The 14,244-nt window shown below is 44.7% G+C and overlaps 1 protein-coding gene across 2 annotated transcripts in view; it reads left to right on the forward strand.

The window, feature by feature from the left end:
• The window catches only part of TOP2B (DNA topoisomerase II beta), a 934,132-nt gene that overhangs the window by 671,653 nt on the left and 248,235 nt on the right, over positions 1-14,244 (forward strand). For both annotated transcript variants that reach the window (XM_069648849.1, XM_069648850.1), the window contains exon 23: positions 13,433-13,633. In XM_069648849.1, the coding sequence (XP_069504950.1) occupies positions 13,433-13,633 (201 nt within the window). The remainder of the gene's footprint in view (positions 1-13,432; positions 13,634-14,244) is intronic.

The following is a 14,244-nucleotide window of genomic DNA, read 5'->3' on the forward strand; positions in this document are numbered from 1 at the left end:
TATTTGAGGTCAGTATAGCATTTATAGTATCACCTTTGCAATATTAAGTTTTCAAAGAAGGAATGGTTGGGGTTCTCCAATAGGGATGCAGGCAGTCAATGAGCCCAACATTTAAAACCTATGAGGTAACAAGCACTGCCAAAGCCAATAGGTTCAGAAGGAGGCCTTTTTGGAGCCAGGACAGCCAAAGTCAATTGTCAAAGGTCTGATGCTCTTCTTAGAAAAATGTTCTTAAATAGTGTTCAAAAGAGAAATCACAGCAACTCACGAGGAGTCACCTTTGTAAAAAAAAAAAAAAAAGCCCTGAGTCAATCGAAAGAGCTGGCGGTCTCTAAGGTTAAAGGGAATTGGCACAGAAATCAAAATTCTCCCTAACAGCCGGGAACGGTCAGCTCTCCTCTGGGTATCTAATCTCCCTGGTTGCCCTGGTTCGCCCATAGATGACCGACAAAGCGGCCTACAGCTAAAACTAAGGTAAGGTGGCACAGGTGTTGAACATAGCCATTATTACTGTGCTCAAATAAAACACTGTCACTTTCTACATTACCACCATCATATCAGAACACGGTGTAGATTACCTGCTTCACCTCCTAGATAGCCCGATAGAATTATTGGGAGTTATCTGTTTGCCACACTTAAATGTGTTGCAATAAAGTGGATTTTGGGGGTAGGAAATGTGTTGCACTTGGATGAATTTATGAGGTGGGAAATGTGCCTCTTTTGGATAGACTTAGATGGATCTTGTGGCCTTGGACATTTGTTACACTTGGCTGTATTTTTGGGGTAGGAAATGTGTTGCACTTAATTAAAACTCTAATTTACATACTCACCCTCAAACTTTAAACTAAACATACCCCTACCTCTACCACACCACAAACCACACACATTTCACAATACCCTACTTAAACCAAATACAAGCACACACAAAGTACCCATGCCCAATCATACCCCAGCACCACATGACTGCCAACGAAGACGCACAACGTCTCAGTGAAGCAGCTAACAGCACATCAAAGCTCTCTTGATCTTCTGCCTCTCAATCACACTAACATCTCCCCAACCCTCCTTCCTTTGCAGATCCACCAGAGCGCCAAGAGACTACGCAAGTGGCAGCATAGCGTGGTACAAGACCACATAACCTACATTTAATTTACTGTATTGTATAATCCCACCGATTGCTAATTGGAGATATGTTCCCTTGCACCTGTGGACTGGGTGCTATAGGGTCTCCTGTAACAACCTCATGAGTAATCTAGGGTGAGCTCTCTCGCCTTCCTTGTCGCCTCCCGTTTCCTTTTACTGGGAGGCCTGGGGGTGCTTGATACAACTCCAAGAGTTTTTAAGTCATTGCCCACCAGGACTCTCCCAGGCTCCTCATTTTGTACACTGACATGTATTCTTAGTCATATTGTTGCACTGGGTGAAAGCTGAGAGTATTGGAACCATCGGACGAGGCCTCCTGCAAGCTTAGTGGGAACTTTGGGTGCCTTAGCAACATCCTCATGTTTGAAAAGGTTTCATCCACCACTGTAATGCTGGCCCCAGTGTTTCTAATGGCAGGGGTCTCCTGACCATTCACAAGTACACTGTCCTTGTAATATTCGTTGGTATTATCTGGAATAGAGTTATACACATCTACATTCTGCTGTTCCCACAGACCCAGGGATACTAAAACACTGGCTGAGACTCCAATGAGGTCTTCGGCCAATAGATGAGTTTCCACTTGCCATATGTACTTCTCCCTCAGGGATGAAGGCTAAGGGGGCAGTGTGGACCCCTGAAGGTTTACCCTTTTAATCTGGGATCCCCTTTCACATGGTCCGTTTATCAAAAAGCATTACTTTTACCAAATGTTTTGACAAATTGGGGGCTTCTGCTGACCTCCCTCTGGTTTGGCACCAGAGGTTTCACTAGAATGACCTGGTTTCCCAAATGTCTTACCCTTCTTATGCTTGTGGCCCTCTTTTGGGTGGGAGGATTTAGAATTCTCTTTGTCATTTTAATTGTGCTGATTCCCCTCATTCTTTTTGTGAGTGGCCCTGATGGCAACCCACAGGTCAGCAACCCTTGCTTGCTTCTTGGGATCAATCTCTTTTGAGTCAGCCAAGTGCTGTCGCCGCTCAGGAGAGCAGGCATCGAAAATAAATTCCAACAAAAATAGATTTCTCATTCCTTCAAAGGAGTTCACTCTGTAACCCTTAATCCAACCATCTAAGTTTTTCAAACAGTCACACACCCCAGGTAGCCTATAGGGTACCATCAGTCCTTTTGAGGGTCCTAAACCTTTTAAGTACTGGGAAGGAGTTTTCCCAAATCTGGCTATCAAGGCCAGCTTCGCATTCTCATTCTCCAATCTTTCAAGTTCCCCCACCTCGATTACAGCATTAGTTACAACTGGGGTGAGCCTAGACAAAAGCCAATGAATCAACTGATTCCCTGTGAGACCCTGAATCCCATGATTGTATTCAAAAGCACCCAACCAATCCAGAATATCAAGTTTCACATTATAGATACTCGCTGCTTCTTTGGGCAGGCGAGGCATCTTTGGACAGGAAGACCTAGAGGACTCTGGGAGGGAAACAGTTTCAAGAGACAATTTTTTCATTTAAAGGGCATTTTGCATTTCCGATCCCTGACTCTGATGTCCTGATGTTTGGATTCAGCTTGGGCTTGCAACCTTTTAAACTCCAATTCAAGTACCATTTTCTCTAGAGACACATATTCTGGACTCAGTGATGGACCTTGTGGGGTTCCAGTTGCTAAAGGGTGAAGCAAAGGGCAGGCTGGGCCATCGAGGGGCTCCCTTGCTGGGACTCATCTCCCTCCTTTGACTCTTCTAAGACATTAGAGTTAGACTCTGAATTATCGTCCTCATTATCAATTTCCACATTCCCTGGGTTAGTAGATGTGACCGGCCTACTACCCAGACTTTGATGATTCAACAATCTTGCGATCAATTCATTTCTCTTTCCTTTAACAGGGCGATTCCTGAATTTACACATTTCTTTTGGTTGTTCTACTGTTAAAATGATCAGGGATTCCTGACTGATTTTATCCATATTTGGCATGCCTTCAATAAACGGGAAAAACAAAAGAGGAGGCATCGCAATAGCATTCAAAGGACAACTGAAAATAAAAACAGACTAACCAACCGCTCAACATCCTCAACTGCGAAACCATGGTCATACACCGAACATGCCCAAAAACCAACGTCGCGTTCATCCTGGTGTACAGACCACCGACATATGATGCAACCTTCGTCGACAACTTCATAGGAGCCATCACCAACATAGCCATCAACCACGAACACCTTATTATCCTGGGGGCCTTCAACATCTGGTTTGAGGACAGTCACGCCAACTCCCAAATCTCACTGGTTGAACAACTCAAGTCTGCATCCAACCTCCTAAACTCACAACCACCACAAAAAGAAACTGGAAACATGTCAACATAGCAACCTATTCGATCAACTGGAGTCAACAAAACCCTCAACTACAGAAATAGAGCTAGCTGACCTAGACGGGAAAGCGGAGCTACTACACAAATGTATTGCAGACACAATTGACAAGATCACCCCAGAAAAACCATTCGCCCCATCAAAAAAAGAACAATGGCAAAATGGTTCACCCCACTATTAAGCTCCATGAAAAAGGAAAAGAAAAAGATGAAACTGGAATGGAGGAAAGAATACAACCCAGACAAAAAAAAACACTGTTCCAGAGACAAATCCACACATACAAGAAGGAAAAAGGCAAAGAGAAGGCATTATGATGATAGAATCAACAATGCCACTAACACACAAAAAGAAATGTTTAAGATCATTAAAGAGATGAGAAACCCACCAGGCTGTGACAGCACCCCAACCCCCTCAGAGAAACTATGCAACAACCTGGCAGACCACTTCAAACCAAAAAATCAATGACATCCGGCAAACCATACAAAACATACCAACCGACCACAACATAATACCAAGCAAACCTATCACAGAACCTCAGCACAAACTCAAAAACTTCCCTGAAATATCAGCAGAGGAATTCGCAATGCTGGTAAAACACAGCAAGAAAGCTGGATCACCCATGGATCCCTGTCCCCCGAATATCTACAAATCAATCCTCGTACAAGGAACGCCAGCAGAATACTATAGAAACCTTCTGAACCTATCATTAGCAACAGGAACTGTACCGAGGACCTTCAAATCAGCATATATCAAACCACTCCTGAAAAACACAAGTGGCGACGTAGAAGACCTATCCAGCTACAGGCCGATTTCAAACATTCCCTACCTGGCAAAGCTCCTGGAAACCTACGTATATAAACTAACCCAAGAACACATAGAAAAACACCACCTGCTAGACCAAGCTCAAGTCTGTTTCAGACCCGCAAGATGAACGGAAACAACACTACTATCCATCTGGGACGACCTAAAAACTAAAGCAGAATCAAACACAACCTCAGCCCTTATTCTACTCGATCCCTCCGCAGCCTTCGACACAGTTAGTCATGACACCCTGACCAAAAGACTAGAAGACACAGGCATAACAGACACAACACTACTCTGGACTAAATAATTCCTAGCAGACAGAACAGAAACCGTATGGATTAAACACTTCAAATTCACTCCTAGCGTTAACGACTGTGGAGTGCCACAAGTATCCTCACTATCACCACTGTACATCTACCAGACTCTGGTTATCAGAATATTCAAAAAGTACAACATCACATGCTACAACTACACAGATTATACCCAAATCATCTACAAAATTAAAGAGACCCAAGCCGATCATTCAACCCTAATCACGTGTCTAAAAGAAGTCTTCAACTGGATGACTGCCAACAACCTGAAAATCAACCCAGGAAAGTCAGAAATCATGATCATATCCAAAGACCAAGAGAACAAAACCACCATCCTGTGGCCAACGGAAATGGGAACCGCACCACCATCATCATCTAAGGTAGTAAAAAATCTGGGAGTCCTGATGGACAACAAACTAACCTTAGAACCACAAATAAATGCAACAGTCAAGAAATGCTTTTTCCTCCTCCACACGGCAAGAAGAATCCTACCTTTCCTCTCCTTCACGCACAAAACACTCACTATCCTCGCCCTCATCATGTCAAGAATCGACTATGCAAAGAATCGACTATGCAAACAGCATCTATCTTGGAATACCAGAATACCTCTTGAAGAAATTACAACGGATCCGAACCACAGCAGCCAGACTACTCATCAAACTATCAAGAAGAGAACACATCACTCCTGCCCTAAAGACGCTACACTGGCTACCAGTAAAACATTGCATCACTTTCAAAACAATGTGCATAACGCAAGGGGCAATCAGTGCACAAGGAGCAGAATTCCTACAAAAGAAAATAAGAATCTACAAGCCAACAAGACTCCTCAGGTCCAGCAACGAAATCCGCCTGGAACCAAAACCATACCTCAAGAAAAAACTTGGAGGCACCTCCTTCTACCCCTTAGCTATAAAAACTTGGAACACCGTCCCAAAAGAAATAAATGCCAAAGATCACCTAAAATTAAAAAAAATACCAAAAACTTGGCTCTTCAACACCACGGACTCAAACTGAAAACCAAAACAGAAAGGATAAGGGATGACCAAACTGGAGTGGACACGGACAGCCACCAGAACCGACTAGGAAGCATCCACGCCACCTTGAGACGAGTGACGCTGGGTAGCGTGGAACACAGGCGACACCCATGCAGACGGAGTCAACAATCCCACCCTACACCCGCCTTTGCCCTTTAGTTGCCACCAGGTACCACAATTTTGTGGAATTGTTGAGATATTGGTAATCACCACACTAGCTGATCTGTGGACATTGGCAGGTGCACTGGCCATGTGAGTGGGAAGTGAAGACAGGTAGGGCTCTGTGGGAGGCTGTGGGATGAGGGGACCAGATGTGAAAGGGACCTTGAAGGCTGGACAGACCCAGATCAGGATGGAGGTGCAGGGTTGCTCCCAAGCCCTATCTGGGGAGATTACAGAAGCTCAGCGCCGCAATTCAGGATAGATATGCCAATTGCTAACCAATTGCACTAACAATTTCCCCCTCTGCATACACCTCTCAAACTCCAAACCAAACACAACCACAAACCTACAGCACAACAAATCGCACAAAGTTCACTATATTGCAACAACAAAACAAAAACACATATAGACTCCCACAGCAGTACACGACCACTACCGGCCGCAAACACCCCAGGCCAAGCCAACGGACCCACCAGGCTGAGGCCGCTAAGCACATCACTGCTCTCTTGCACTTTTCCAGTTTCCTCCCACTAACCCCCCCCCGTCCTCTTTCAGAACCGCCAGAGCGCCAGGGGACCACTCCGGTGGTGGTAGTGTGCGGTACAAATATCCTTTAACATTAGCATGTTACAATTGCAGTTCTAGTGCAGCTTAGTCTTGTGAAGGTTTTAGTTGAACAAAAGCAAAGCAAATACTTAGTGTAACAACTCTACAATAGATCCCACCGCTGCCAGTGTTAGGGAGAATTCTCAGAAATGTGCCAATTCCTCTCTACCTTAGAGACCCTCAGCATTTTTGCTGGACTCTAGGACTTTTTAATTTTTAACCTAGAGAGAGTGAGTGCTTTTTCCCCACTCTCTCGCGTATTTTCTACTGTGATTTAAGCTCTGTTTCTTTTGGTTTTTGGAGTCAGAGACACTCCATAGGCATCTTCTTTTTACATTGCGACACATAGCTCCTTCTGTGCAGTGGCACAGGGAAGTCTTTCAGATTTCCCAAAGGTTTAAATACCTTCTCTTGGATAAACTACTGTTTCCAAGAGCAGTAAAGTGAAATTGACTTTACTTACAATTGTAACGTTCTATCCCAGCACACACTATCTTACAATAGGGTGCTGGAGGGGTTACTTACTATCTCCTTTGTCTATTTTCTCATGTAACAATTTTGTGTTATCCTTTCTACATTTAATGGCTGGTGGCCGTGGTTTACGTTTAACTACCGTTCGCAGCTGCAGTAAAGCCCCCATAGTTGCACATTTTGTCAAAATGGCCCGGTCTTCTTTTTTCACCATTTCTTGCTGGAAAGGTCCTTCTTGAGATTTATTCTGCACTCAAAACCAGGTTTGGTCTCTTTGTTTGTTTTTGTCGTTGGCGTGATTCACAAGGGAAACCCGCCTCTGGCTCCAGTGTGTCTGGCAGGGGCAGGAAGTGAGGGAGGTCTGAAACTCCCTGTGCTTTTAATCCCCATGGTTACAGGAATGCACCCAAAGGTGATTGGCCGGCTGTCTGTCCGGCAAGGTAGTTAGGCTGGAATGAATGGGAGAAGCTTGCATAAAAGGCAAGGCTTTTTGGCTTGGAAGGCAGAATCGACCACTGGACGAAGGAATTCAAAGAAGAACTTGAAGCCAGCTGCAACTCCTGGACCGTTGGTTTGCCCGATGAAGCCCTGCTGCTGTGCTGAAGCTCCGAATTCACCTTGACTAGAGAAGCCCTGCAAGGACGACTTCTCCCCTTGAGTTGGTGGGACCAATCAACTCCAAAGTGAACTTGTTTGGACATCCTCTCGAAGCTGGCTGTAATTCCATTGCTGCTGCTGTAACGGAAGTGCCAGGGAGAGGAACACCAAATCGAGTGTATCGCTTTTAAGTTAGACCCAAGCGCTAGGAAGATCCTCCGGACTTCCCTGATGCAGGACTGACCGAGCCTGAGCCACCTCAACAGTGTGCTGGACCCCAGAAGCAAGGAAAGTCTGAAGTGGTATCCTAGAACCACAGTGTTGCTATTTGCTGTCAGACGTGAGGAGCTGAAACGCTGAAGTGCCACTAAATTGAAGATTGCCCTTTGCTGTCGCCGACCGTCCAGTTGTGTTGCAGGAGTCCCCAGAAATCCTCCCTCTTGTCCCCACAACTGTGGCCCAGGAGCAAAAGGATCTGCAGAGCCACACAGGAACAGAAGCCAGTTGGAACCATTTCTTCTAACCAAAGGTACTGTAAAGTCTCAGAGAACTTACCTCTTGTTTTGTAGCCTTACTTGTTCTCAGTTGAGACCTGTCTTTGTAGATCCTGTAGAGTTGCTTGTATCTTCTACACCTCACAAGCCTCCCAGCTTGTGGCCTTACTTTGATTCTACTTTGTCTACAAAGAATTCTAAAACATTATGCAAGACTTTTATTACCTGCAAGAAGTGCTTCAGCTCAACCAGACTTTTGCCCATCTGACATTGGCTGGCCTGGCTCCCTGAATGACTCTTCTCCCCTCTGAATGTGTTTTTTTTTACCTACCTTCCAAGAAAGGGTTACTTTGCATTGGGGTGGGGGGGGGGGGGGTACAAAGTACTTACCTGCTTCAGAATATTTGTGTGATCTCTTGTTTTATTCTGAAACCTCTTTACTTTGACACTCATCTCAGCATTGCTCGAAATGAACTGGGACGCAGTGCAGAATCTCATTCCTCTCTTGCTGGATGAACATTTTCCAAATATCATCTAGAACAGGTGTTATGGAGAATTCTCATCTTATGGCTAATTTCCCTTATCTATAGAGTCCCCCAGCAGCTTTGCTGGATTTGAAGGGTTTGTTTTTTCCTCCTGCTAAGAGTGACTTTTTTCCTACTCTTAGGCATTTGTGCTATGTGTGTTCTAGGCTATTTTTTGTGTTTAATGTCTATGGGGTTTTTCTCACCCTCATAGGAACCATCTTTATACACAGGTGTTACACAGCACCCTCTGTGCAGTAACACAGGGGTGTCCTAGTGACCCCCAAACATAGACTCGATACCCTGGGACTGACTACTGCCTCCCAGGGCATGTAACGTCCCAATTGTCTTTACTAGTCAATTTTTATGAACTAAACCAGTACAACCCATCTTACTATGGAGGTACTGGGAAGGGTTAATAGTTTTTTCCCTGGTGTATCGTACAGTCCCTCTCTCAAAAGTTTCTGGCTGGTGGCAGTGGTTACTACCGTAAATATTCTACCGCAAATATTTCCCTATGGGATTTTCCCATTGTTCGAGGCTACCACATTTTCTGACAGCCTCTAACATACCACCGGTTTATTTTAATATTAACTTTACTCTGATAGGTTTTATTTGCCAGAACTTTAATATAACTTCTTTTTCGTCTTTCTCTAAACTCCGAACCCAGGTCGGGGATCCTTTGTTCGTCCTTTTGGCGGGCTTGACTTGACAAGTCAATTTTTATGGTTTAGTTCAACCCATCTTACTATGGAGGTACTGGGAAGAGTTAATAGTTTTTCCCTGGTGTTCATTTTCGAGAGAGTATCGTACAGTCCCTCTCTCAAATGTTTATGGCTGGTGGCAGTGGTTACTACCGTAAATATTCGACCGCAAATATTTCCCTATGGGATTTTCCCATTGTACGAGGCTACCACATTTTCTGACAGCCTCTAACATACCCCCGGTTTATTTTAATATTAACTTTACTCCGTTAGGTTTTATTTTTCAGAACTTTTAATATAACTTCTTTCTCATGTCTTTCTCTAAACTCCGAACCCAGGTCGAGGATCCTTTGTTCGCTCTTTTGGCAGGCTTCTGCCAAGAAGCCCTCCTTTCGGCGCCACTGAGTCTGGGGTGGGTCCATTGTGTGGGAGGGGCAGTAGGACCCCTGGACAGGGTTGCCTCAGCAACCCATGTTGCACTCTGTCCTGATAGGCTGGAGGGTCTCCCGCCAAGATGACCAATCCACTGTGTGAGTGACAGCTAGGCTGTGTGCATAAAAGCATGGTCCTGAGGACTTGAAGAGCAAGATGTCGCCACTGGAACTAAGAAGCCGAAGAGGAGAGAAGCCAAAGACACCTGCAACAACTGAACCACCGGTGAAGCCCTGCTGCAACGTCTCACCACTTTTCTCCACAATACGAGAGAAGATCTTCATTTGCAAGAGCCTTCTTCCCTTGAGCTGGTGGGGCCAACCAGTTCGCCAATCGCCTTCCTGGACCTGCCCTGGTCGAATCGCCTGTACTCTGAGACCGGATAGCCAGGCACCCGTCCACCCGGACCGCGATTTAAAGGAGCGTACCTTTTATTAGTCGGGCAGCACCGCGGCTGGTTTCCTCCCTGGGTAGTGCAGTAACTTGAACCGTCCTCCACGACGAGAGCCTCTTTTCGTCTGCTGCATCCCCCGAACTGCAGGAACTACCATGAACAACCGCCACCGCAGGAGCCACATCTTCATATTAAGGTACATTATTCCGCCAGGCCGCCCTTTTCGCGTGGTAGTGCTAAAGGTGTTTTAAATCCTTTACCTACATGTTGGGTTGGCCGCCCCTATCTACTAAACATTGTCTTTCACCTTCTGCATCCTCCTTTTCGAAATCGTTGTTAGGCAGAAACCTGTGCAGTTCCCTTAGGACCACTGCAAAAGACTTAAGACTACAGGTGTTTGGCAGTATACCCACTTGGTAGCAGTCTGTACCACACAGATTCACTTGGTAGCTGTGGCTGAGCAGTCAGACTTCCCTCAAGAAGAGTTAGGCAGTATATAGAGTATACACAATAGGTACAGAGATACAGTAGCACAAGCAAACACTGACCAGAGCTTTGGTGTAAAAGTATATAATTATTTATTTTAAAGACACACTTGTAAATTACACTAGCACAAAGAGGTAAGTAAATTCAACACAGTCACTATTATATATATATATACAACCCTAGTTACTTATTAGACAAGTCTTCGTGAGAAACACCACTTATTTTCAGACAGAGGGGAGCGCTTAACCTCAGATGGCACTCTACTAAAAGGGAGGGAAAACGGCATAGTTATGGAAGCACACAAATTTCAATACTTTTTAAAGAACCACAGTAAGGCAGGGTAGGCAGAGTTCTACTGGAGAGCAAGGAAGTCAATTGCAAGGCCCACTCTTGGAGAGAGCAAGCAGAAGGGGTCCAGGTTCACACAGTGGGGTTATGCCCAAAGAGTCTTGTAGATAGTTCGCACACAAAGGATGAAATTAAAGTCAGGAAAAGTTAGCTTAGTTATCCCAGGCCAGCCCAGGTTAGAAAGTCGAGGCTTTACTGTCACCCCGAACGATCTGTCGCAAGGGAAGCCAGGCGGGACACAGTACCTTAAGAGTGAAGGAAGCTCCAGCGGGGGTGTTGTTCCTGGCAGCGGGTGCAAGTCAGTGTTTCGTCCAGAGGAAGAGGAGGTCTCGCCGTGGAAGAAAGATGAGTTCTTCGGTTAAAAGGTACTACCCTTCTCTTCGCAGTTGTGGTAAACCGTGGTATTCCGGTTGCCGGGGTGCTTGGAACGGGCAAGGCGGCCACGAGATGCTCCAGAAAGGTGAAAAGAAGGCAAAACTGGTTATCCCCACCAGTCAAAGGAAGAAGACACTCCGGACTGGAGATCTCCTCTGTCGGGAAAAGTGGTGCGACGGTTCAGCAGGGCTCCACCGGTAGTGTCGTCGTTGCAGGTCAGCTCAGCTTCTAGCACCTCGGATTCCTAGGTCCTGTGGCGACTTCTGAAGTTCCAGTCCCCAAAGCCCTGCTTTTATGCAGCACACCCCCATTCATTCAGTCTAGCTGTCAATCAAACATTCTAAGTGGTGAGCCGGCCGGCTCACCACTTGGGCCAATCACACAAGAATGCGACTTGAGTTGCCAAGGCAACTCAGTCCAGGGTGCCTAAACCCCCTCCCACACCCCCTGTGGTACCCAGACAGCGTGGCACCACTTTTGGAGGCTTCTGTGGAGAAGCCCGCCAAAAAGTGGAACAAAGGGCTCGACTTGGGTTGGAGTCACAGAAGAGAACACAAACGCCATTTTAGAATCGAGTTCTGGCAAAAAATACCAACCGTTGAATTAATATTAAATAAATAAACCGGCGGTATGTTCGAGGCTATAAGAATTAAATAATTAAAGTTGGTAGCCTCGAACAGTGGGAAAATCCCGTAGATCTATATTCGTGGTCGAATATAAAAAGTAGTATCCACTGCCATCAGCCAAAACTCGATCAGGGGAGACGGAGACGTACCCCCTCGAACAGACCCCGGGGCAATCGAATTGCCCCAACCAGTAAGTCCACAATATAATGGTTTGTTCTGGTTTCTGTTCATAATTTGGGACTAGTAAAGCCAATGGTGACTTTACATGCCCAGGGAGACAGTAGTCCGTCCCAGGGTATGGAGTCTGTTTGGGGGTCGCTACGACACCCCTGGGTTACGGCACGGAGGGTGCTGTGTAACCCACATCAAAAACACATGAGACCCTATGGAGTAAAAGACCCCACAGCCCATAAACACATGGAAAGACAAAGGAACACCTCAAATCATGTCTAAGAGTGGGAGTAAAAGAGTCTCACTCTTAGCAGGAGAAAAAATAAACCCCAAAAATCCAGCAAAGCTGCTGGGGGGCTCGCTAGGTTTGGGAAATTAGCCTTTACAGAGAATTCTCCCTAACACTCGTTAGCCAAAGACTTGACTGCAGCTACAAGAACATTTCGCTCCTGGGCCCGTTTGCCCTGTACCACTGACTCTGGCACAGGCCTATTGACTCTGGCTAAATTTGTTAGAACTGCCTTCTCTAGATTGCTTCTCAACTAGAACTGTGTTGATGCACCTACTTCTTATAACAACCCTTTCCTTCCCACTTTTAAACTTGTGAAGTGCCATTTTGCTCGGTTTTCATTTAAGTATTCTCTATGCTAAAGTACAGCCTTACCTAAACTTGTTCACAAACTTATAGGAAGTGTTGCTAGGGTGTGTAAGAATATATTCCTGTATAACTTGCGCTTTCCCTCCCTTTTGAGAAATTGCTAGAGTGCCATTTGTGTTTGGTTTTCACTGTGCCGTTTTGATCAATTATCACTCTTGCTCAAACTTTTCTACAATTTAACTAGGGAGTTGTGTATACTTTTCTTGGCTGATTTTAACTTGCTTTACTAACTGTGATTAATGTGTTGAACTAGAATTGTGTAAAATAAATATATATATATTCTTTTTAATACAAAGCTTTGGTCAGTGTTTCCTTTTGTCCTAGCACTGTAGCCCTACTGTGTAAACCCTGAATACTGCTCATCTCCCTCTTGAGATAAGTCTGACTGCTTAGCCACAGCTACCAACTAAATCTTTGTGGTACAGACTGTTACCAAAGGGGATTTATTGTTCATGCCTATAGTCTTAATCTTCTGTAGTGCTCCCTAAGGGAACTGCACAGGATTCTGCCTAACGGGTAATCTGTCTAAGATGAGGAATCAGTTAGAGGATAATTCATCAGAAAGAACATTACCAAAGTTAAATAATTGGTTCGTTCATACAGTATGTTTATGGTGGAACATATAAAGGCAAATGTCACACTAATCCAAAAGAATTATTTTACCAAGCCTTACACAGTGTTACAGTAACTCCTTCTGCTCATGTTGTGTTTTTCTAGGCATTTCCAGTTTCAGGTCCATGATTACATTTCCCTTTCCTTTTTTGTCTCATTGTTGCAGGTGTATAAAGAGCAAGTCCTTGAACCTATGTTGAATGGGACAGAGAAAACACCAGCACTAATTACTGATTACAAGGAGTACCACACTGACACAACCGTGAAGTTTGTTGTGAAAATGACAGAAGAAAAACTGGCACAAGCAGAAGCTGCTGGACTGCACAAAGTCTTCAAACTTCAAACAAGTCTCACTTGTAATTCGATGGTAACTTTTCTATGTGTTTAACACAATATAGCATTTTACACAGTTTAGCTTCTTGTCAGGGACTTTTTCTACAAGTGCTCTGGTGGGGGCTTGAGAAGACAAGCCAGAAGGGTAGGCAGTAATTTCCTTCAGATAATTCAGACCCTCACAATGATAGTGGGGCTCAGCAGATCTGGCTTTGCTATTAGCAAGGGGATATGCAAGGTGCTGAGGTGCAGGTTACACAATATGCAATAAAGGTTCATGAAGATATTTACTGGAAATGTACTTTTGTTTAATGTGCATCCAAATAATAGTACATGTAGGAAATGAGGTATAGAAAACAAAATCAATTTAACACTAAAAATCGAAAAGCAACATTGTTAAGAAAATGTTATATTTTGGCAACTTTCCCTCTATTTCCTACAAACCCCAACACTTTTTTGCTTCGTTTTTGAACCTGTGCTGACATTTCTCAAGGGAGGTAAAGCCTTCAGCCTCACTTCACTTGCCTTTTGCTAATTTGTTATGGGGAAACGGATCAGCCCTTAAGACTGACAGTACTGGGAAACCGTGTTTTGCTTTTGCATTGTGTGACTGTTTAACATTGTAAAATGCTGTGTGCAAAGGGG

Source organism: Ambystoma mexicanum, chromosome 2q, assembly GCF_040938575.1.
Source record: "Ambystoma mexicanum isolate Mex_15411 chromosome 2q, UKY_AmexF1_1, whole genome shotgun sequence".
Lineage (NCBI taxonomy): Eukaryota > Metazoa > Chordata > Amphibia > Caudata > Ambystomatidae > Ambystoma > Ambystoma mexicanum.